The sequence below is a fragment of the Ursus americanus genome, chromosome 27, assembly GCF_024610735.1.
Source record: "Ursus americanus isolate L20-20 chromosome 27, mUrsAme1.1.p, whole genome shotgun sequence".
Taxonomy (NCBI): Eukaryota; Metazoa; Chordata; class Mammalia; order Carnivora; family Ursidae; genus Ursus; species Ursus americanus.
Window position 1 is genome coordinate 31,777,082 of NC_142153.1, and position 25,711 is coordinate 31,802,792.

Consider the following 25,711-nt stretch of genomic DNA (forward strand, 5'->3'; position numbering starts at 1 on the left):
AAAAAGGATAATAATAGAGTCCACCACACAGAATTATTGTAAGGATCAAACAAGTCAACATGGACAAAACAATTAGAATAGGGTCCGTGTATCACAAGCCCACAGACACATAAGAAACTATTTTTATCACGTGAGGTTTTAGCCCTAAACAAAAATAACCAAAGAGGGCTGCTGATCGGTTTAACATTCTTTGATTTTGTTACTATAAAATGCTAAGTTTTGGTAGCCAGTGAAGTACATACTTCTTAGGCGATCTTCATACTAGACCTCACAAACTGTATAGTTTGTCATGGGAGAATAAGAGTAGATACAAGCATCATAGCAAGTCTGGACAAGCGCAAAGGAATCGGGACAAGGACATCACAATTTCGTCTTGCCAATACCAGGAAATACAACCTGGTAGTCTGTTCAAACACACATGTTTGTAGATTCATGCTATGAGATCAACCTCCAATATTCTTCAATTCCTACATATTTAAACTTAAAAAAGGATGTCTTAAAAGGGAATACCCTAATACATTTCTCAAGTATCCATTTCTCGTCAAGTCGTGATGGTTCCAACATGATCGGGATATTTCAGAGGCAGTCATTGAGGTCAAACAGCACGAGGTCTCGTTTTAGTTAGAGATCCACCTACCAAACTGACGAAGGTCCAAGCAGAGATTGGCTCCCTCGACTAAGGTCGTGTTTCGGCAAATGGTCCACAGATTGAAGTACATGTAGACGGGCAGGGAGGTGAAAGCCGTGACCCCCAGCCAGGCCAGCATGAAAAGGTATGTCAGCATAATAAACTGCAACAGAGAAAAAGTCGAGAGAGAAAACATGTAATCTACTGGAGAAGAAGAATTTTGCGACTAATTTACAAAACCTCATTTGAAGTGTTAAGTGCCCTCTTGCGCAGCTCGTGATCACGACACTGTGGGAAGCGCACCGCGGAAAGCTGGGAGGCGCTGAATAACATGGCTTCTGTTTAGAACCTGCTGGAAACCCTCCTCAGGGCAGAGGCGCCTGCCAACAAAGGAAGGAAGAATCCACCGGTGTCTTAATGTCTGTTTTGTTCGCGTATTTGTCTCAAAAATCTCACCTCACATTTTTTTTTTAGACTTTAGAAAACAGTAACTGGTATATGTACAGGGGATTCTGCAAAGTTCAAACTTTGTCAATCAATTTATGTTACAACTAAAAGAGCACCATTCGTACCATAAATATGGGAGCTACTCAGGCAGGCTTACATTTAAATTATAAATGTGGTAATTCTCAAGTCGTTTTAGTATTAGTGATCTTAGTGTGTACTTCTCCTTTTCAGTGATTTCTATCAACTTTAAATCTGAAGTCTTCTTTCTTGATTATTAATTTTATTCTTGCTATAGAATCATAATAAAATGTGGTTTTAAGTTTAAAATAAAAAAATTTTTTACTTATTTCAGAAATATTTTTAGTATTTATAAAATGAAGAAAAAGGCTGTTCAAGTGCCCAGATACAGTTGAACAAGAGACTTAATGGAATTTCAGTTCAGGCATAAAGTAAAAGATGGTGCATAATAATAAATAAAATTAATTAATTAAATTAAATTAATAAATTAATTAAAAGACAGATGCATACATTGGTGGATGGATGAAGAGCTAAAAAATAGATGTATTCATGTTGCTTCAGATTACTGATCAATGACTTAATCCATATTATCTACATATAAAATTGTCTCCATAAATATATACTTTGAATTGCCTAAGCTAACACTTGTATTAACAACTGTATTTCAGAGGTAACTGAAAAAGAACAGGTGTAAGTCACAATACCCTGAGGTTTAAGTGCAGGCTTGAATGTACACGTGGATACAAATTGATTATATTTCTCAATGCAAGTTATGTGTCACTGGATCATTAGCATATTTTCCACGATCATAGGAGTAATTCATCATATGCAGTGCCCATGTAGATAAACACCAACTAGAAACAGAATGATAGGCAGATAGCCTCATGGGAGTGGCCACATTATTCTATCATGTGGTATTTTTAAATTTAATTTAATTTTTTATTTAAATTCAACTTAATTAACAGGTAGTATATTGTTAGTTACAGAGGTAGAATTTAGTGATTCATCAGTTGCATGTAATACCCAGTGCTCATTCTATCAAGTGCCCACCTTAATGTCCATCACCCAGTTACCCCATCCCCCCACCCACCACCCCTCCAGCAACCCGAAATTTGTTTCCTATAGTTAAGAGTTTCTTATGGTTTGTCTCTCTCTCTCTGTTTTCGTCTTATTTTTCCTTCCCTTCCCCTATGTCACATGGCATTAATGAATCATACTCAAATATCAGAGACCGAAATCAAGATTATCCCTGAAAAGTAGCTAAGGAAGAAAACCACTAACTGTAGGAATTGTTCTGCTACAATATCTGGTTCTTCTCATTTGAATCCTGTATCTGTGAGTATGACTACAGCCTTCTGGGCCATCACTCATGTCCCCGACCATAGGATTAGCAAGTCATCTTCCAGCAAAACACAGTAAACATGAAAGAAGAAAAAAGCCAGGAGAGTTTTTAGAACTACATTTTTGCCCATTCTTCAATGGTTGATTCATACATTTATTCATTCCTTCAATCCATAAATACTATATTAGCAACCATCGTGCATTAGTTTGTGCTCTATGCCCTGCTGATGCACAGGTGGGGAACTCAATTTTCTTTTCTTTTTTTTTTAAATTTTATTTATTTATTTGACAGAGAGAGAGAGAGCAGGAGAGAGCACAAGCAGGGGGAATAGCAGAGGGAGAGGAAGAAGCAGGCTTCCCGCTGAATAGGGAGCCCAATGTGGGGCTCAATCCCAGGACCCTGGAATCATGATGATTTGAAGGCAGGTGCTTAACTGACTGAGCCACCCAGGCATCCTGGGAACTCAGTTTTCTGACTGCAAGGAACATCCAGCTTGGTGGACCTCATACTCATACTAAGCGAGACACCCTCCCAGGTAACTCACACAGCAGTATGCTTTCTCAATCTTCAGCTTTGTTGTTTATGATTATATTTTGTACATGTCCCCCAAAGGGATATAATTTTACTTCCCTTTCTTTCTCCCAACCCAACTACCCTTAACTCTATCTGCAAATCAAAACTGGAAGTTGGAAAGAGATGTGTTCTGTTTGTATATGCCTTTCTGTGTGTACCTGATGATGATGTAAATTTGCATCCTGAGAGAGATCCACTCCAAATTTTATTACCCCTCCTCCCCTTCTTATCTGTGCATGTAGTGTATTGTGAGTTCACGCACCTTACAGTATGACCTGTTTTAAAAATGGCATCTTCTGAAAGCTTTCCTGATGACCGTGATGTATTTATATAATCAGATTCAGAACATGGGAATGACCAGCACGTGTGAACATTAAGTATAACGGTGAAATTGTAGTTTTTAAAGATTTATTTATTTATTTATTTATTTATTTATTTATTTATTTAAGAGAGAGTGCACTCATGTGAGCGAGTGGGGAGACGGGCAGAGGAGGAGGGAGAGAGAATCTGAAGCAGACTCCACGCTCAGCATGGAGCCCGACATGGAGCTTGACACCACGACTGCAAGATCATGATCTGAGCTGAAACCAAGAATTGGACACTTAACCGACTGAGCCACCCAGGTGTCCCTGAAATTGTATTTTTAATCTTTTAAACATACTCTATTAGCTAATACACCAATAGGATTCTATTTGAAAGTGTCTGAAATGTAGTCCTTGTACACCAAAGGCTAAGTTTCTATAGACACTTGTTCCCTTCTGAGTTTCAAAGGCACTTTCTAGAAGACTTTTGAAGAGAAACAGTAGTGTATTCTGGCTTAACTTGAACACCTCAAGTCACGTTTTCAAAACAACAATACAGAATAAAATAAATATGTGGAATGAAACTAAATCTCTTATTCAACGCTATTAATTCCTTTGGTGATGAATTACAGAGAGACTTTATGGTTTCGGTGAAATCTCAAACAAGTGAAACTCAGTAATTCTCAGAAGACATATACTAAAGTAACACTTTGGAAAAATGGCAAACTTGGTGTCACTGTCCTGTTAGAGCTTGTGCATCTTTATTAAAGTTGTGTTGTGATTAATATAGAAATTACTGGAATTATGAGTAGTAGGGAATTCATACGACAAATAAGAAAAGAGCCAAGATAAAGCCAATGAGACCTGAGGTCAAACCTGTCTCCTATAAACTGGCAAGTGTCATAGGATTTCAGAAATTCAGAACATAATTAAACATATACTTTTTAATAACACTGCTTAATCTCCTCCCAAATTTGACTTCCTGTTAGTCTCTACTCTGCAATACTAATGCTTGGAAAGTGTGAAGAGCCAGCGTCTGTCCTAGCAATGTCCTTGAACTATGATTCGGCAGACATATTTACACCTTGATGTCCAAGATGAAACAAAGCCTGGTCTAAAAATATTAGAAAATAAAACCTGTTGAATATTAACTTCTTTAAATCACCGAAGGAATAGGAGTAAATATCCTTTATTGGCCATTTACTCTTTTAATAGAATTATCTATTTAAAATTAGATAATTTAAATTAGATAAATTAAAATTAGATAATTTAAATAAAATTATCTATATAAATTATAGAATTTTAATAGAAAGTTTAAATCACTTGTAGAATTTTTCGTCTTGCTCAAAAAATACTTAATGAGGGCCTAAGATGTGTAAAAGTATGTCTGAAGATTTCTGAGGTCAGAGAAAGCAATAAACACTTCCCCCTTGTTTTTCTCATCAGAGGAATACAAATATTCCATGTGGAAATCTAGACAGTATCTGCTCTTAAAACACACTTGATTATCTATGGTAAACATACTGTGTGACTCTACCAGAGAGAAAGGGAAATATTTCTTGGGTAATCTTTATTCTTTCTCTTTTTTGGGATTGGAATGAAGCAAATGAACAGAGGAAGCTCCCTGGGCAGTGTGGCTGCTGGCTCGGAATTCCTCTGTTCTCATGGCCTCACTCACCCCGTCTAGGTGAGAAAGGTCTGCTAAGCCTCCAAGTATCCATAAGCAAACTTCACATACCAGTACCCACTCACTTCTAACACTGCTAATCTGTACGAGTTGATGAGTCATTTTCCATTCTTTACCATTTTCTATTCTTTGCCCCTATTCTGTCATTGGGTGGAGACGGATTGATTTATCAAGCACCAACATGCCACTCACTGACTGTGTCCCTAACCTAAATGTCACATTTATTTAGCAATAAACGGGGATTTATAGCACATTGATTAAAGGCACGGGCTTTTGAGCTGGATGGAGTCGGGCTGCTCATTATGCTGCTGTGTCTGCCTTTCTAAAATGAGAATACCTGTTAAATTGATCATACGTGATTTAGTGAGGCTGGAATGAGGTAGCACAAAAAAATCATTGAGCATAGAATCGGACTTGTAAGAAGTACAGACAAATATTAGCTATTTTCATACAAGACAGCATTATTGGGATTACTGCCACGACTATAAAAACATATGTTTTGTCTGAATGATAGGACTGTGCCGAATAAGGGACTTAGATTTCATTTCACGTGTGGAGAAAGTAAAAAGAAGTTCTTGAGTCTGGGAAAGTTATTCAAGGCAGGCTCCCACTCAAGAAGAAAGGCTCTAGAAAGTTTGGAAACCACCCCAAAACTGAAGAAATCTTGTGAATGGAAGTCCTTGGAAGAAAAAAAGCCCTCTTTATTAACATTTTCATCATTTGCAATTGTAGATCCTAAGGCTGATTTATAGTCTCGAGAACAACGAACATGATACGGCAGCTTGAAGCACATTGCTTTGCAAGGCTAAAAGCCACTCGGAAGTCCCCGGGAGAGTAATCAGCATGCCTCTGGCTACATCCTCTCTATCTTGGTTTTCTTTCTGTCCCAGGGGATTTCTCAAAAGCTTCTTTTGAAGGTGCTGTTCACTGTAGAATGGGACTTATAATTCAATAGGTTTAGATTCAAAGTGGACTGGAACACTTTGAACTGTGTGACTGCTGCTACTTTATGGGGTGATGGAAGGCGTGACTTTGGAAACCACCGTAGGGACTCACACTTGCTTTCCTCGGCAAGCTGCAATGCCCGAGCCAATTAATAGAGCTCAGTGCTAACAGAGGAAATCTCTGCTGGGGGAAAGTATTTTCATGACTACTAATTTATACGTTTTGTTCTAAGAAAGGCACAAAAGACCTTACTTTTGAATTTTAAGTGCAAACCTGTTACATTTCAGGGAACTGCAGTTCATGGTCACGAAAGTATCCCAAATTTAAACAAGCTAAAAATATAATTCTATCTTCCTATGTAATGTTTTATCTTAGGATTTGATAATTACTCAAATTGAAGAATTATTCAAAATGATCAAGTGTAGGGGCACCTAGGTGGCTCAGTCAGTGAAGCGTCTGCCTTCCGCTCAGGTCATGATCTTAGGGTCCTGGGGTCGAATCCGCCTTGAGCTCCCTGTCTGCAGAGAGTTTTCTGCTCCCTCTCTCCCTCTGACCCTCCTCCCTGCTTGTGCTCTCTCTGTCTCAAATAAATTTTAAAAAAATGACCAAGTGTAATCCCAGGTAAAAATATGTATGTATGTAATAAAATATCTCATAATTATCATGTTTATTTCTAGCTTTTCATTGCTAGTACTGTGACAGATACATATTCTGTCATCTGAGCATAAATAATAAATATATAATAATTATAATTATTAATTATAATATATTATAATTATAATTAATAATAAGCTACTCTTCTTTTTAACTGAGGAGTAATGGACAGATAACAGTGTATTAGTTTCAGGTGTATGACATAATGATTCGATATTTACATACACTGTGAAATGATCACCACAATCAATAAGTCCTGGTAACATCTGTCACCATATATGTCACAAAATTTTTCCTTTCTTTCTTTTTTTTTTTCTTTTCTTTCTTTCTTTCTTTTTTTTAAAAGATTTTATTTATTTATTTGACAGAGAGAGAGACAGCGAGTGAGAGAGGGAACACAAGCAGGGGGAGTAGGAGAGGAAGAAGCAGGCTCCCAGCAGAGCATGGAGCCCAATGCAGGACTCGATCCCAGGGACCTGGGATCACACCCTGAGCTGAAGGCAGACGCTAAACGACTGAGCCCCCCAGGCGCCCCACAAAACTTTTTTCTTGTGATGAGAAAGACCTACTCTCTTAGCAACTTTTTTTTTAAATTTCAATGTTTTTTTTATTATGTTATGTTAGTCACCATACAGTACATCCCCGGCTTCTGATGTAAAGTTCAATGATTCATTAGTTGCGTATAACACCCAGTGCACCATGCAATACGTGCCCTCCTTACTACCCATCACTAGTCTATCCAATTCCCCAACCCTCCTCCCCTCTGAGGCCCTCAGTTTGTTTCTCAGAGTCCATAGTCTCTCATGCTTCATTCCCCCTTCTGATTACCCCCCCTTTCTTTATCCCTTTCTTCCCCTACCAATCTTCCTAGTTCTTATGTTCCATAGATGAGAGAAATCATATGATAATTATCTTTCTCTGCTTGACTTATTTCACTTAGCATTATCTCCTCCAGTGCCGTCTCTTAGCAACTTTAAAATATGCAATGCCGTATCATTAGCTATAGTCACCTGGCAGGCAGAAATAGCTCAGAGACCAGATGTACTGTGATGAAGACGGCTGACTAGTACACTTTAGTTGGCAGCACAGCCTCCGAGAGTGGTTTTCAACCATGGCCACACCATGGCCAAGGGAGAGCATCTGGAAACTTCGAGAGAGAAAGTGATGCTCAGGCCTTGCCCATGCAGACTATTACCTACATCTATATATTTTTAAATATATATTTATTTATTTAAGAGAGAAAGAGAGAGAAAGCGAAAAGGGGTAGGGGCAGAGGGAGAGAATCTTCAAGCAGACTCCCCACTGAGCACAGAGCCTGACTTGGGGCTGGGTCCCATGACGCAGGTGATCAGGCCTAAGCTGAAATCAAGAGCTGGATGCTTAACCAACTGAGCCACCCAGGTGCCCTGGACAATATCTGTATTGTAAAACAGCTCTGCAGGTGATTCTGATGGGCAGCTAGTGTTAGGAACTACTGCTCTGTTGGAATCAATAAAGCTCTCAGGGATATACTTGACATGACGACTTCGTGGATATTCATCTTCAGGCTCTTCAGAGGGACCACATCTGAAGCAAAAGAAGGTGAAGTCGGGATGATTTGCCAGAAATTTATGCCAGTGTCAGCCAAATGCATGGATGAGCGAGGCACTGGACATGAACCAAGTTTCTAAATCAGGGCTTCTCAAATTCCGCACTGTGGGAACTTGGGGGCGGCTGATTCTTTATTACGGGGATGTCCTGTGCATGGCAGCACGTTCAGCAGCGTCCGTGACCTCAGCCCACCAGATGCCAGTTGTGCAGCCACCATTTCTCAATGTCCTCAGGGACGAAAATAGCCCCTGGTTGAGAACGACAATTCTAACGCAAAACAATACCAAACCGAAGAAAAGCAAATCAATACCTCAATACGCTATCACCGCGCGTGCAAAATGGAGTAGCATTAACAATACTGAACTCAGAAGGCTCTGGAAAGCACACCATGTAAAGTTTACTGCAGAAAAAAAATTATGTCACTTATTATGTAAATTAACTTGAAAATATGCAATCATCATCATCCTCATTGTCATCATTACGGCCCCAAACTACCTAAGCACAAGCAGTGATCAGAAAATTGTTTTAAAAGTGATTTGCTATGTGTAAAACAGCTGCATTCATCATTTGCCAAAACTGGAAGAAATGAAGATGTCCTTGAGTCGGTGAAAGGATAAATAAACATGGTCCATCCAGACGATGGAATATCACTCAGTACTAAAGGGAAATGACCTATCAGGTCATGCAAAGACATGGAGGAAACCTTAAAAATGCATATTACTAAGTGAAAGAAGCCAATCTGAAAACGCTACTTACTGTGTGACATCCTGGAAAACGGAAATTTATTAAAACAGTAAAAAGAGCAATCGTTGCCAGGGTTTAGGGGAGAGGGAGGAGGAATAGGCCGAGCAGAGAGGGTTTTTAGGGCAGTGAGACTACTCTGTATGATGTTATAATGGTGGATACATGTCATTTTCCATTTGTCCAAACCCATAGAATGTGCAACACCAAGAGTGAACTAATGCCAACTACGACCTTCAGGTTCATCGGTTGTGGCAAACGTACCACTCTGGTGTGGGATTTTCATAGTGACGGAAGCCATACATATGTGGGGCCAGGGGGGATCCAGGAAATCTCTGTACTTACCACTCAATTTTGATGTGAACTTAAAACTGCTCTAAAAACCAACAGCCCTTTTAAAATTTACTAATTGTAATGTTTCCTTTTTTATTACCTTGCATTGGTCTGACTCCTTGAACAAATCAAATGCGAACACTTCAGAACATAATACACAATCTATTAGGATTTTGCACCTGCAAAATCAGCCTCCAGGTTACTCATAGAACTTCCTTCTATCCTCCAAAACCCAGATTTTAAGAGCCCTGTTACTCATCAGTTCATTAGTAATGAAAATTTCCTGTGTGTCAGCAATGTGCACTGTACAAGGCCTCAGGTATATACTGGTCAACAATAGACTTAAATCACCTTTTCTCTGTGAAAACACAGGAAGTGTCCCTGTCCATCAATATACTCAGCGTGTGTGCACATGAACAAGTCATCTGACTCTTCCAACTAGATTGGAAACTCCCCAGAAGCAGGGACACTGTCTTGTACCTTTTCACATCACCAGTGCCCTGCATGGCAACTCAGTCTATGTAAGAAATCCTTAAAATATTTAGCAAAAGAGATTTTCCTTTTCCTTTTTTTTTTTTTTTTAGAGAGAGAGAGAGAGAAAATGAGTGTGAGTGGGGGGTGAGGTGGGGGGCAGTAAGGGGAAGGGCAGAGGGAGAGGGAGAGAGAGAATCTTAAGCAGACTCCCCAGTGAGCGTGGAGCCCAATGTGGGGCTCCATCTCATGACCCTGAGATCATGACCTGAGCTGAAATCAAGAGCCGGATGCTTAAAGGACTGTGCCACCCAGGTGCCGTGAGATTTTACTTTTCAAGCAAAACAGATTTCAAATAAAATCAAATTAGTTTAAAAATAAAACCATCATTGGCCTGGTAGAATATATTCTTTTCCAGCAAATATTATCATAGAAGACATTTCCTTTTAGTGAATGCTATTTTAATATCAGTTATATAGCAAATGTGTGAGAAATGTTTTTTTTTTTGACCAAGGATCCCAATATAATAAGGCTAAGCTTAGTAATGCCTCAGTGGACGTTTAAATTTTTATATCCTCAATGTACTTAGTTTCCCCACAAAGCAAAAGAAACTACAGAAGTTAATCTCAAAATGAGAAAAATAGGCAAAGAAATGAAGTCTCAAAAAATGTGACGAAGCATGATTTGCCTGTGTAATATTACTGATTTAAGGGCAAAGTCATAAAATACACAGCTTTTGCTTTTATTCTAAAGGCAAATATAAAAACAAGTATCTTTTGCATCAAGATTATCCCCAGCATAGCAGGCGCAAAGTTCTTGGTTGGAAAAGAAAGGTACCCAGTAACCAAACAATATTTTAAACAACCACTTGTAATCCATGATGATTATTTCATCCCTAACCTAGTGGCCTATTCAAGTAACTATTACATGTATGGAAATATTTGGCACATTAACATCAATGGAACCAATTTAAAAATTTATATCATTTCCAGTGGTCAGAAGTGTCTTGAATTTAAAAATCTAACGTAAGAAGCCCTTACATTTTACAACAGGTGTTCTCATTTTGTCAATGTCATTTTATAAGGCTAACTGAAATTTTCTGTCAAACTTTATGCTGAAAATCTGAAAAGAATGAGACTCGTTTTCTTTTTTCCTATAATCGATGTGCTAGCATCATTAGTATCCAAAAAGTCAGGCTGATTGGTCTCCTGTCCCAGTATTTACAGTTTGGGTCTGAAACCCTGTGTGGGATCTGCTTCAGATACATGTGGCAAATAAAATCCTGGTTCCTTCCTCCACAATGCAATGCTTTTTGACACATTATTTCCAAATATTGCCACTATGCCTGAAGCAGTTCATGTTTTCCCTCCTACTGAGAAATCAGGGTGACAGTGTATTGTTATAATCTAAAAATATGACCTTGCCTTCTCCAGGTTAGGTATATCCTAGAGGGCATAGGCCTTATTGTAGGAACTCTGGCTTGCAGTCTTGGATCAAAAATGTTATTTTTTTAAAATTTCATTTCAAAAGACACTAAACTTTAGAGACAGACTAGAATGAAGAGTTCCTTGGTGACAACTTTACTTAGAAAGTTACCTTAAGACTCTTGATAGGCAGTCATCAAAATAGAAAAGTATCTCACAGTATGGAGTTCTTCCATGTTCCACTGAGCATTCTCGTATGGTAAAAAAGAGGTAATTCACGATCACAAATAAAACAAAGGTTAAAATGAAGACATCTCTGCAATGAAGGACTTCTAATTCTCAATGAAAGATCTTCCCAAAATGTAAAACAGAAAGCAGCTGATGAATCACAAAAGATCCTCCCAAACAGATAATTATCCGATTAAATCAGCCCAAAGGCACCATAAAATGACAACACAAATCCTGACCAGGAGGTTAGTCACAGAGCCGTGTGCCAGACAAGTCAGTCATCTTCAGGTGGTGGTTTCCCCAGGTGTAAAATGAGAGTAATACATGTTTCTACTTCACATAGTTGTCTGGAGCATTAAATGCCCTAGTATTTTGTAAAGTGCATTGCACAGCAACTGGCTTTTATAGCACCCAACAAACATTTCCCATTATTACTGCACTTATTATTAAAACTTGAATGTAAGCTATGAAAGTGAACTATGAGTTATGGCATATTGAATAGATTTAAAGGCAATTATATAGAGTATGTCTTACAGACACTCGTCTAAAATGCTGTGGTCAAAATCTATGAGCATCTGAGGCTAACAGGAAAGGTATTTAAAAGTAAATAAATAGAATATATTTTGTCATCTGTAAAATGAGATTAACAATAGTAACTGCTTAATTTTGTTGCTTTAAAAATTGTACATGGCACACTGTTGTGAGCTGAATGTCATTTTTCTACAAAATTCATGTGATGAAGTCCTAACCCTCAGTATCTCATAACGTGAGCTTATTTGGACACAGGGTTTTATAGGAGGTAAGAAAATTAAAAAGGAGGTTATTGGGGTGGGTCCTAACCCAATATAACAGGTGTCCTGTAGACAGAGAAAGCTGAGCACAGACATGCACTCAGGGGGGATGCTGTGCGAAGATGAGGGCAATGACTGGGGTGATGCTTCCATAAGTGTGGGACACCAAAGATGACCAGCAACACACGTAGACTAGAGGAATGGATTCTCCCGCGTGGCCTCAGGGGGAACCAACCCTCCCAATACCCTGACCTGGGACTTCTGGCTTCCAGAAATGTGAGCCAGTAAATTCCACTGTTTAAGCCGTTCGCTGTGGTCCCTTTGTTATGGCAGCCCTCGCAAATAAATACACATACTTCCTAAAGTTTTTCTTGTTTTATTTGAGTCTTAGAGCAGGTAGATTTATGAAAAATAAATGTAGTAATTTCCACAGAGAGTAGTACATTTAAGAATTCTATTACTTCAAAACTATTGGGCTTCAAAATCTAAAGTGTCAGAATAAGTATGGACAGATTCTGAGAGCCACGTTGGTGTCATAATGGTAATTAGGAAATTTTTGGAAATGAGGAAGCTTAGTGATGGCACAACACATACTTCCAGATTTCAAAATGTGAGACATTGAATGCCTCCCCAGTTGCAACTGAATAAATATGCTTTTTGGTTTGATATTTAATGGAGAGGAAATTCAAAGAAAGTAAGTATTTCTCTATTCATTAAACTTGGTAAGTTCATGTGTAGTATATCAAATAACATGTGTTGACTTGTACTCAACTTGGTGCCATTTAATATTTAACTTAAGTAAATTTTGTCACTTTCAGTATTTTATTAACTTTTCACATGATATCATAATACAAAGGTTAATACCGTACTTTTAGGGTTTACGTGTCCCCATTCAGGGTTTTGAAGGATAGCATTTAAAATTTTGAAATGAACTTGAATTGGTCTTGATACTGCATGAGAGGAAACTCATAATGCAGATCAAGTGATGCTTTCAAGAGCATTCATTAAGAGAAGAGTTCCGATTAGCATCCTTTATTCAGGGATATAATACTGCTTTAACATTAACTGCATTTGTGCTGATGAGATTCAATTGGTAACTTACTTTTTATACAACATGGAGAAACAGGGATAAAATAACAAGTTTCTTTTATTCCTAATTCTGGAAGCTTTTCACTGAATATGGTTGTTGCAAAGAACAACAACAACAAAAACCCAAAAAACCACAACTATTCCACCCTTTAATATTGTTCAGCGTTCCAAGAAATGCATTGACGTAGCATCAAGAGGGCATTTTTAATGTGAAGGAAGACTGATAACACAGGCTAACAGGTGAACTCATAGAACACAGAGTAGACTGTCAGGTATAATCTACCTACAAATGAAAAAAAAAAAAGAAGCAGAGTAGAAATAGGGAACAAGGGAAGAGGCGTAGCAGGAGAGGGTGACTGAACCCCCTCCCCATTCACTGTGACTTCAAACCCTGCGGGACAAGCGAGGTGGGTGTGTTGTGGGGAGAGGGTCACAGGCTCTGTGACCTCATACTTCTGGGCAGTGGAGCTGGGCCCCTGGGAGCAGGGAGTGCCAAAACAGTGCTCTGCAGATGTACAAGCTTGCAGCTCCTGCCTCTGCAGAGTTCTGCTCATTTCCAGGTGGCAAAGAGGGTGCTAAAGGAGTGGGTGGGGTGTCTCAGGGGTCTGACTCCCTCCTGTACTGCCTCTGGAAGATCCCACGCAGCTGCTGCCAGCCTTCTGGCCTGTTGGGTGGGACTGATGAACACTTGTTACTATTTTTTTTTTAAAGATTTTATTTTATTTATTTGACAGAGACAGCCAGCGGGAGAGGGAACACAAGCAGGGGGAGTGGGAGAGGAAGAAGCAGGCTCCTAGCAGAGGAGCCTGATGTGGGGCTTGATCCCAGAACGCTGGGATCACGCTGTGAGCCGAAGGCAGACGCTTAACGACTGCGCCATCTAGGCGCCCCCCACTTGTTACTATTATAGAAAAAAAAGGGGCTCATGTTTCTGCTTAAAACGTTCTTATTTGAAATATCTTTGGGATGTTTGAATGGTAAGCAGACAATTATTAACTGTACATAGATGTGTGATTTCTTCTGTGATGTTTTACTTCTGCATCCAATCCTATGGAGTGATTTTATAATTCTCAGTGCAACAGCATAATCGACTGCACTCTTCCTGGCAAAAGGGTGCTCCCCAATGGTAAAAATATGCCTAGAAATCTCCTTTTCCTCTATTATTTCCACAGTGCTTTACAATCATGGACTCCCTAAGGGGGAATGAGCTTCAGGGATGATCTAGTGTCTTCATTTTGTAAATGAGTCAACTGCGATCCAGAGGAGTTAAGCGACTCGCTAAGGCACACGCGTGGTATTATAACAGTACTGTCCCAACTGCAGGAAAAGCCTATCATTGATTGAAATCACTGTACTCTCCTGGCAGAATATAAATGAACCTCAAATCACAACTTGCTTTTTTAAAAAGATTTTATTTATTTATATGACAGAGAGCTAGAGAGAGATAGAGCCAGAGAGCCCAAGTGGGGGGCAATCGCAGAGGAAGAGGGAGAAGCAGGCATCCTACTGAGCAGGGAGCTCAATGTGGGGCTCAGGGCTCGATCCCAGGACCCTGGGATCATGACCTGAGCCAAAGGCGGACACTTAACTGACTGAGCCACTCAGATGCTCCTCACAACTTGCTTTCTTTCTTTCTTTTTTTTTTTTTTAAAGATTTTATTTATTTATTTGACAGAGACAGCCAGCGAGAGAGGGAACACAAGCAGGGGGAGTGGGAGAGGAAGAAGCAGGCTCCTAGTGGAGGAGCCTGATGTGGGGCTCGATCCCAGAACGCTGGGATCACGTCCTGAGCCGAAGGCAGACGCTTGACGACTGCACCACCCAGGCGCCCCACAACTTGCTTTCTTAATAGAGAAATTGCTGTGGTATCACAGACAATTGGCCCATAGAATACTCATATTTTATTTTTTAAGTGAATCAAAGACCTTTAACTTCACTTCCTCTAGATCTGTAATTTGATATTACTAATCCTAAAGACTTAGTTATTACAATAAACATCATTCCAGGAAGGAAACGAGTCTTACAAGCGATGATTCCAGAGACAACTACAAGTACCCATAATACAGGGCAAACTATTTTCAGATGATTATCACCGCTGACTCTGAGCAGCATACTAGAACTTGCTACAAGCTGGTAAAACAATAACAAAAGTTTGGTGGTTAACAGCTATTTTCAAACTTTTCTGTAAGACTGAAATAAACTATATCATTCCTTATTAGAGACCCTTACTTAATATGAAAGAGACGCTGTAATCACATAGTTGTTCTTGAATAACTTAAAAAAAAATAAGACAATCTGTTAGTCATTAATGGGAGTTCCAACATTGCTTTATAGGAAAATTATTCTGCATAAAAATGCAAAAGTACTTTCAACTGTATCACCCTTAATTTTTAAACCGCTCTTGTGCTTTAACAGATATACGTGCATTGTCTGCATTGCATTAGCTCCGGAATAGGACTGGAAGTTTCCATTAAATCTCCTACCATTAAGGATTTAAAACATTATTTAATATAATAGTATAATTTTGACCTTATGTCATATTAAACGGAAATTACATAGTACAGTTCCCTCAAATTTGCAATGCAAAGGGATATATTTAAGGAGTAGATACATTTAAGGAGTAGAGACCCATATATTGTCCCTAATTGCGGATGGACCTTTTTCTGTTATTCTAAATATTGTATGGGAACCCCAAAGCCCTTTGGAAAAAAAAATCATTAATCAATCTCAAGTTTTGCTGCCTCTAAAACAAAAGCCAGTTGTGTTGCATATGATTTGAGAATTTGCAGCTGAATTTTCACACGGAATAATCTTAATTAAGAAAATAATATTTTTAAGATTTTAGATCGCCATCACAGGAGGGATGCTACTGTGATAAAAAAAAATACTTCAATTCTTGGCAGATGAATACGAACACCTGTGTGCTATTGAAATAAACCCACATCCAACCCTGAACATCGACAAATAACATACCCAGGCGCTCACGCATCTGCCGCAAGTGGTGATTTTGAAATCTCCATAGAGATCTTTGATGGCACCGGTCGTGAAGAAACCTTCCACCATCAGCAGAATGCCGTACACAAAGAAGGCAGCTGCGATGCCGTAGATCACATACTTGAAGATGTCAATCCTGCGGGAGAAGAGGCAAAGGGATTTATTTCAATAACTCTTCATGCCTGATTGGCAGACGTTGATGCTCACATGCTCATGGCTCCTTCCGAACGACAGCCGCAGAATATTTATGTCCATAAGGGAGGTTGGATTTAAAAATATTTTTGCTTTATAGGCCTAATGATTGTATATATGTTTTGTTCTGTCTCTCCTAGTATTTGTTAACAGGGCTCTCCACCTTTGTCTCCCCCTCTTCCCTTCCTGCCTCCTCTTCCTGCCTCCCCTTCCCTGGTTCATGCCAAAGTAGTCTTGGGTCAGCACTGAGTCACATTGCTAAAGGAGTCTGCTGAAATTCAATGGATAAATAGGATAATCATCATATAATTTCTCCAATAATGACAAAGTATCAGATGTAAAGATTTATGTATCTACTACTGAGTTTTGAAAACAAAAGAGGAAGAAAGCTTCATGGTTAATGATGAATCCATTTTCAATAAAATGACCATCTCATATTTTTGTTATTATAGCCAATTATAATTATGTTTTATTCCACACTTACTGTAAAATATCACTAATATTTTCTGCTGATAATCATGTCAATAATGAAAAAAATATGTTTTTGAAGAAAAGTTATAGTTTTGAAAAATCAAGGCTTTTGGGCAGAGTCACTAATGGATTCAGAATTTGGATATGGAACTGGGCCTGAGCTCAGTTTGGGCATAATACCATGGAGAAATGGGAAGGTATTCTTTCCTTTCTCACAATTCAGTGCCCATGTATTTAAAGGCGGGGGTGGGGTGGGGTGGGGAAGATACATGTAACGTCTATAAATTGCAGGCGGATGTTTCTGTTATTCTAAGTATTAGATGGGAACCCCAAAGCCCTTTGGAATGAAAAACCATAAATTAACTATTTTGCTACTTCTAGAAACAAAGCTACTTATGTAGCCATGGTATGTGGAGAGGTATACATGTTAGCTAACGTGCTGTTTTTGTAGTCTTGATATCCATTTGTAAGAAAATTCCTCTATATTTCACATTGTCAAGTTTTTTTTTTCTCTTTCCTCTCATTATTAGAGTATTAATGGAGTAGATAGGGTGGAGGCAAATGATGGAGATATCCTGTTGGCTGTTTATAAGGGGACGAATGAGGGATTAGAAAGCTTGATCATGCTGAGGGAGATTTAGAAACTCTTGATGCTATGACAATATTTTTAAAAGGATACCTGTAACAGCATAAGTGAATTTGTTGCATATAAAAAGAATAAGAAGAACCTGCAACATTCACTGTACCAGGGCAATTTTTTAGTGACTGATTTTCACTGTCTGAAATCTAAATATTACACAATTTTACTTGTCGAGGGCAATGAGGCAGATGATGTGAACTTGTAAGCTTATCATGCCTGTGAAAGAATTTGAGGATTTTAACTTACAGATGGGACTTTGAAGAATTTGGTTCAATGGGCTTCTTCATAAAACTTTCAGGTTAAAATGACATATTTTAAAATATGTTTAAATTTTAATTTAGAATTAATTTCAAATTTATAAAAGAAGTTGCAGAAAATGAATAGTATGAAGAAAAACTATACCTCCCTTATCTATCTCATATTTTACCTCATTTACTTTATTGTTTCTTGTGTTTCTCTCTGTCTCTGAATAATTACATCTGAACATAGAGAAATTCTCCAACAGTATACTTATTGACTTCAGGGATTCTTTTTTTTTTTTTTTTTTTAAAGATTTTATTTATTTATGTGACAGAGAGACAGCCAGCGAGAGAGGGAACACAGCAGGCGAGTGAGAGAGGAAGAAGCAGGCTCCTAGCGGAGGAGCCCGATGTGGGACTCGATCCCCGAACGCCGGGATCACGCCCTGAGCCGAAGGCAGACGCTTTAACGACTGCGCTACCCAGGCGCCCCATTGACTTCAGGGATTCTAACATTGATAAAATACTTGTGTCAAATCTATTATTGTATTCCAGTTTTACCCACACTGACCCAACGATGAACTTCATGGCATCTTCTCTATCAATGCGGGATCCAGTCTAGGGGTAAGTACTACATTTATTGGCAGCCTGTCTTTACTTTTTTTTTAACCAGGAACACAGCCACAGCCTCTTTGTCTTTATGAAATTGACGCTGTCGAGGAGTATAATCCCACTCTCTCTTTATTAGATATAACGTTCTTCATTTTGAGTTTGTCTGATGTGGCCTCATGATTAGATTCCAATTCCTCATTCATGGCTGGAATGCAATAAGGGTGATTTTCTGTGCACGTGCCCCTCAGGAGTGATGCTGATTTGTATCATGTAGCCAAGACGACGTCTAATTTCTGTACTGTGCCATTGCTATTGTTTCCCTTGTAACTAATAAGTGATCTGTGAAGAGGCAAACATCCTGTTCTACATTAAAACTTCCTGCCAGTGTTAGCAGTCAGTGATGGAGCTTGACTAATCCAGTCTTCCTCCTGCGTTAACAAAGTGCTCATTTCCTAACGGCCAGTGCTCATTCACGTTTACCATTTAGCACTAGATATTCTGACGTAAGCAACAGCCCTCCCTTTTCCCCTTTTTATTAGTTTTTCTGTTTGTCTATTTATTAATGATATGGACTAGGGCTGTCTGCTTTTTTCTTCAAATGTTTGTAAGCCACTACTCTACTAATTATTTTGGTTCTCAACTTGTTCTAGACTTGGCCACTGGGCATCCCCAAAGCTGACTTCTATATCCTTGTGACATGTGTCCATCATATTTTGTAAAGTATTCCTTACTTTCTCACACAACAAGAGGACCGAGGCTCCCTTTGTACATACCTCTCTCAACCCCCAAATTAGGTGTCTCTTTGCCAAGCCCTGGTTCTTTATTTTTAATGTGCATATATTTATTTTAATTTTTAATTTTTTAATTTAAATTCAATTAATTAACATATAATGTATTATTTTTTAAGGGGTACAGGTCTGTGATTCATCAGTCTTATATTATACCCAGTGCTCATTACAACACATACTCTCCCCAGTGTCCATCACCCAGTTACTCAATTCCTCTATCCCCTTCCCCTCCAGCAACCCTCAGTTTGTTTCCTATGATTAGGAGTGTCTTATGGTTTGTCTCCCTCTCTGGTTTCATCTTATTTCATTTTTTCCTCTCTTCCCCTATGATCCTCTGGTTTGTTTCTTACATTCCACATATGAGTGAGATCATATGATAATTGTCTTTCTCTGATTGACTTATCTCGCTTAGCATAAAATCCTCTAGTTCTATCCATATCGTTGCAAAAGCAAGATTTCATTTTTGATGGCAGCGTAATATTCCATTGTGTATATGCGCTACATTTTCTTTTTCCATTCATCTATTGATGGACATCTGAAGCCCTGGTTCTTTTAATGGGCATACTGGAGACCAAGATGTGGTTACTCATTGCTGCTGTGGTGTCTTTGCCTCTTGGTCTTTTCAGCGTACCAAGATAGGAAATACATGCATGTGTACACACACACACTTCATATATACACTGACATAAACACGTACGTATCTACGTATCTATTTATCTATGTATAATGTGCACATACAGCTGCATATCAGACATACATATATTTTAGAAATCTCAAGTTCATAGTGATATTTCCAAATCCAATCTATTCCCACAGGGTTTTTTTGCTGCCTTCCCTCACTCCGTATTTGTATGACCTTCTTCCTTAGTGAGAATCCTAATTCCCAAGAATAACACATATATTCTTTTGTCCAATTCATAATAAATCTAAAATTATATCAGAATTATTTCATCCAAAGTATTACAAAAACCAAACCTACTTGAAAAGAATTCAGGATGTTTGCAATTCCCCTACCCCTCCACCTGAGACTAAAAGTATACAGTCAAATATTGAGTTCCTAAATTACTTGGATTAGTTTATTCTTTTTTCTTCCCTTTTTGTGCTTATCGCATTTATTTGAAATGCAATGGGGAGCTATTTGTTTCAGTTTGTTTCAGTTTTAGGTCCCCCTATCCCATCAACATTGACTTAATTTCATTTTTGAACATAGAGAATTTATGTCAAATCTGTATAAAAAGATATCCCCAGAGGGGCACCTGGGTGGCTCAGTTATTAAGCATCTGCCTTTGGCTCAGGGCGTGATCCCAGAGTCCTGGGATCGAGCCCCACATCGGGCTCCCTGCTCCCCTGGGAGCCTGCTTCTTCCGCTCCCACTCCCCCTGCTTGTGTTCCCTCTCTCGCTGGCTGTCTTTCTCTCTGTCAAATAAATAAATAAAATCTTAAAAAAAAAATACCCCCAGAGAAGGGTCATGACCTCCCCTATCCCTTCCAACCAGTTTCTTGTTCATTGCTCCCTTTCTATCCTTCCTGTGTTTTTTAATGTAAAGTCAAGCGTGTGTGTATGTGTGTGTACATATTCCTGTTTTCTTTTCACTTTTACATAGAAGGTAGCATATACATATGCTTTTTTGCATCAATAATAGCTTTTTAGCTTTTATCGAACAATAATATCCTTTCACTCCATATCAGTTCACAGAGATCTTCCTCATTCTTTCCAACAGCTGCATGTTAATCCTAGTGTATATATGTATTTATTTACTCCATATTCTATGCTTGCATATTTAGGTAGTTATCAATATTTTGCAATTATAAATAACACTGCAATGAATAATCTTGCGCAAATGTATCAAAATATTTGATAGTGTATCTTTAGGGTGGGAGGACTGAGGAGTTGAAAAGGGAAGGCATGTAGCTTTGTTAGAAACTGCCAAATTCCTCTCTGTAAGGGTTGTACCATTTCTGCATCCCAAACTGCGATGTATGAGACTCTGTTTCTCCACGGGCTCAACAAGAGTATATTGTCAAGCTTTTGAATTATTGCTAACTGATGGGTGATAACTAGTATCATAGTTTTGCTCTGTTTATCTTAGTAAGAGTGAAATGGAACATCTTTTTATATGATCATGAGGACATTTATCTTTTTGTGAATTGTCATGTCTTTTGCCCACTTATCTATAAGATTTGTGATCCTATTTCCACCTCAATTTTAAAAAGACTTTTGTTGTGTATTAGGGATATTTAGTTTTTACCTATAACACATGTTGCTAATATTTTCTCCTAGTTTGCCATCTGTCTTTTAACTTTGCTTATGGCATTTTGCCACACAACTTAAACAAAAACTTCGATGTTGTCAAAATTATTTGTCTTCTCTTTCATTACACTGGGATTTTAGTCATAGTTATAAGCCTTTATTTATATTCAGGTTATAGAGGAATTCACCCATGTTTTCTTCTAGCATGTGTATCATTCCATTTATTACAATGGATCTTCTGATCAATTTGGTGTTTATTCTTTGGGTAGTGCACAAATTGGATCTAATTTTATCTTTTTCAAAATGGTTGTCTATAACACTGGAAAACTCTCAGACATGGATGCCTCTGTGGGGGCTGGGGAGGTTAGCATCATCCATATTTTATAGGTTCATATTAGTTACAATATCAAAGAGTGAAGTGGTATTGTTAATTTTGTCCAGTGTTATAATAGCGTTATTCATATATTAAGTTCTAAAAGTCCTCTTCTGGAGACACATATTGGAGTGTTTTGAGGTGACATGATATGATGTCAGGAATTTGTTTGGACAAAACTCCAGGTATTCATATATTACTTATAAAGTTAAGTTCAAAAGTAAAAACAATAGAAAGAAAAAAAGAAAGAAAGAAAAGGAAAGAAAGAAAGAAAGAAAGAGAAAGAAAGAAAGAAAGAAAATAAAAAAGGTTGTCTAGTTGTCCTAACATCACTTATTAAAAAAAAAAACAACTCTTTGGAGGGGATTAAGAGTACACATTGTGATGAGCACTGGGTGCTGTAGGGAAGTGCTGAATCACTATATTGTGCACCTGAAACTAATATTACACTATATGTTAATGAACTGGCATTTAAATAAAAACTTAAAAAGAAATAAAGTGCTATGCAAATGTAAAAAAAAAAAAGTGCCTCCAGAAAGAACGATATAGGCATATTTACTGTGCTTTTACATTGCTAGATGTTTCTAATGTTTTCATACTTAGAAAAAGCTTTTATAGGTAGCAATTGTTGCAAGAGCAAAAAAGAACATTGGTGACTGTGGTAGGTTAAAAAAAAATGCTTCCCTCCAAATATATTCACTTCCTAATCCCTGAAGCCTCTGGATATTACTTTATATGGCGAAGAGTGAATTTTACCTTCTATGGTGTCCATGGTGTAAGTTAAAGGTCTTGGGAGGAGAAGCTTATCCTGGAATACTCAGGGGGGCCCTAAAGGCAGTCACAGGTATCTTTATGAAAGACGGGCAAGGGAGTTTTGAGAGAGACCCTTGGAAAAGGAGGAGGTACAGCGAAGATGGAGGCAGAGGGTTGAGCCATGGGGCCTCAAATCAAAGAATGCCTGCAACCAGTGAGCCTGGGAGAGACAAAGAACAGAATCTTCCTCAGGGTCTCAGGAGGGAGTGCAGCTCTGCTGACACCTTGGCTTTAGACTTCGGGCCTCCCCAGCTGGGAGAGAATAAGGCTGTGTTTTAAGCCACCAAGTTTGTAATGGCAGACCCAAGAAACTCATACAGTTACTTTCTTTACCTCTTTAGTGTTTCTGTAACTGTAAGGACGGTTTTAAACTTGGATATCATCTAATGCACGTGTACGTTACAGGCTATAAGAAGACAGTAGTTCGACAGTAATGCAGACAAGTTGCTAGTGCATAAATAACTTCTTTTCAAAGTTGGGAAATGGCTGCTTCTTCCTAAGCACTTAAAACCAGTATATTACTGAGTAGGAGGTGAGTAGATTCTCCAGCTCAGAGTTATATATATCCTATTCAACTTCAGAAAAAAGAAAAAATCAGGATTTTCGAGAGTACTTGAAGCTGTTTTGGAATCTTCACAGTTGTGATGGAGAATATCCATGTTTTATTAGTTTTTATTGAGGCAAAAAACACATAACATGCGCCTATCCTCTTAAATTAAGTGTACAACACAGTATTAACCATAATCACAGGTGCTGTACAGCAAGTGTACAGAACTTGTTCATCTTGTGTAACTGAAACTCTAAACCCCGTGAACAACACCTCCCTGTTCTTCTCCCCAGCCCTTGGCCAACACCGTTCTACTTTCTGTTTCTATGAGTTCGAGTATGTTAGGTACCTCATGTGAGTAGAGTCATGCCGTGTTTGTCCTTTGGACTAGCTTATTTCACTTAGCATAATGTCCTCAGAGTTCATCCATGTTGGAGCGCATAACAGAATTTCCTTCTCTTTTATGGCTTAATGATATTCCATTCTGTGTATAAACCTCCTTTTTTTAATCCATTCATCTGTGGATGGACGTTTAGGTAATATCCACATGTGGCTATTGTGAATGATGCTGCAGTTAACATGGAAATGCAAATCTCTCTTGGAGATCTTGATTTCAAATCATTTGGACAAATAACTGGAAGTGGGCTTGCTGGATCATACTTTGTTTCGTTTGTTTTTCATTCTAACTGTTGTGAGGTGGTATCTCATCGCGGTTTTGATTTATATTTCCTAGATGATGAGTGATGTTGAGCATCTTTTCATATACTTGTTGCCCATTTGTATGTCTTCTTTGAAGAAATGCCTATTGAAGTCCTTTGCTCATTTTAAGTCAGGTTATTTGGTTTTTTGCTATTGAGTTGTAGGGGTTCCTATATAGTTGGGATATTAACTCCTTATTGGATGTATGGCTTGCAAATATTTTTTTCCCATTCTGTAGGTTGCCTTTTCACCCTGTTAAGCATTTCCTTTGCTGCACAGAAGCTTTTAAATTTAATGTAGTCTCACTCATCTATTTTTGCTTTTGTTGCTTGTGCTTTGGTGCCATATCCAAGAAATCATTGCCAATACCAATATTATGAAGTTTTCCCCTCTATTTTCTTCCAGGACTTTTATAATTTTAGGTCTTATATTTAGTTCTTTCATCTACTATGAATTGATTTTTGTCTATAGTGTAAGATAAAGGTCAAATCTCACCGTTTTGCAAGTGAATATCCAGTTGTCCCATTTAACATCCTTTCATTTCAAATTAGAAGGGCTCCCTTTAGCATTTCTTGTAAAGCAAGTCTAACGGTGATGATATCGCTCAGCTTTTGTTTATCTGGGAAATTTTTACATTTCTCCTTCATTTTTGAAGGATAATTTTGGCAGATAACAGTATTCTTGGTTGGCAGTTTCCTTTGTTCAGTAATTTGAATATATCACCCCACTGTCTTGAGGTAGGGAGTGTCCCACCTCCAGACCCTTAACTTAAGCACAACTTCAAGTCTCTTTTGCACATAAAGTAATAGTTTCACGTTCCAGGAATGAGGTTCTGGATATCTTTGGGGGCCATTATTTAGCCTGCCACAACCTATATATGTAACTGACATTTCCAGACATTCAAATATGCTTACATAAAGTTTTCTTCAAACAATCTGAGGATGGACATTTACTAATGTTATGTTCCAAAATGCATTTAAAAATTTTAAATCATCAATATATTTAAGTTATGATATATCTGACATTATCATACTGGCTTGAATCCCTCTTTCACAAAAGTACTCTTTTATCAACATGCAGTATATAAACTTAACAAATAACTTTGAATAGGACATTAGAAAAATTAAATTCTTCTTGTCTATAAAAATGAGTTTTCTGTTAATGATAGGTCAACAAAATGCATGAATAACCCCTCTAATCATGAAGTCACTGATTGTGTCCATAATAGGATGAAAAAGCAGATTCCATAAGAATCCTTGTTTACTACTGTTGCGTTTTCCCCCTACTGCTTAAGGAATTCATGAAAGTACTTAACCTCCTTTCTGAATGTGAACTTTAAAATTTGACAGTGTTTCTACAAACAATTGTCTTACTGATTTAAAAACAATATACGTCCATTGTAGAGAAAAAGAAAATTAAATCCAGAATCAGATTATTCACTGCTTACCCTCCCAGTTTTTTTCCCCATAGGAATTATAATTAATTCCAAAAGTTATGATTATTCTATACTGCTTTACAAACTTCATTTTTGGCCAATATACTATGAATATTTTAAATGTTATATAGTTTTATCAACATTTTGAAAAAGATTATGGCACATTCTACCATTTGAAGGTATCACAATATATTTTACCAACTCTCTACTACTTTTATTCAATGATAATGCCCCCTCCCCCAAGATGTTTGTATCTAATCTCCAGAACCAATGAATATGTTATCCTGGTCAATGAGACTTGGAAAATATTATTAAATTAATAATTTGAGATTTGGAGGTCATCCTGTGTTGACAGGATATAATATAATATATATTATACAATATAATTGCAAGT

General features: G+C 38.0%; 1 protein-coding gene across 2 annotated transcripts in view; it reads right to left on the minus strand.

Moving 5' to 3' along the window:
• GPM6A (glycoprotein M6A) overlaps positions 1-25,711 on the minus strand; it is a 330,493-nt gene that overhangs the window by 12,732 nt on the left and 292,050 nt on the right. For both annotated transcript variants that reach the window (XM_087856497.1, XM_087856496.1), the window contains exons 3-4: positions 16,237-16,393; positions 638-791 (exon numbers count right to left, since the gene is read on the minus strand). In XM_087856497.1, the coding sequence (XP_087712623.1) occupies positions 638-791; positions 16,237-16,393 (311 nt within the window). The remainder of the gene's footprint in view (positions 1-637; positions 792-16,236; positions 16,394-25,711) is intronic.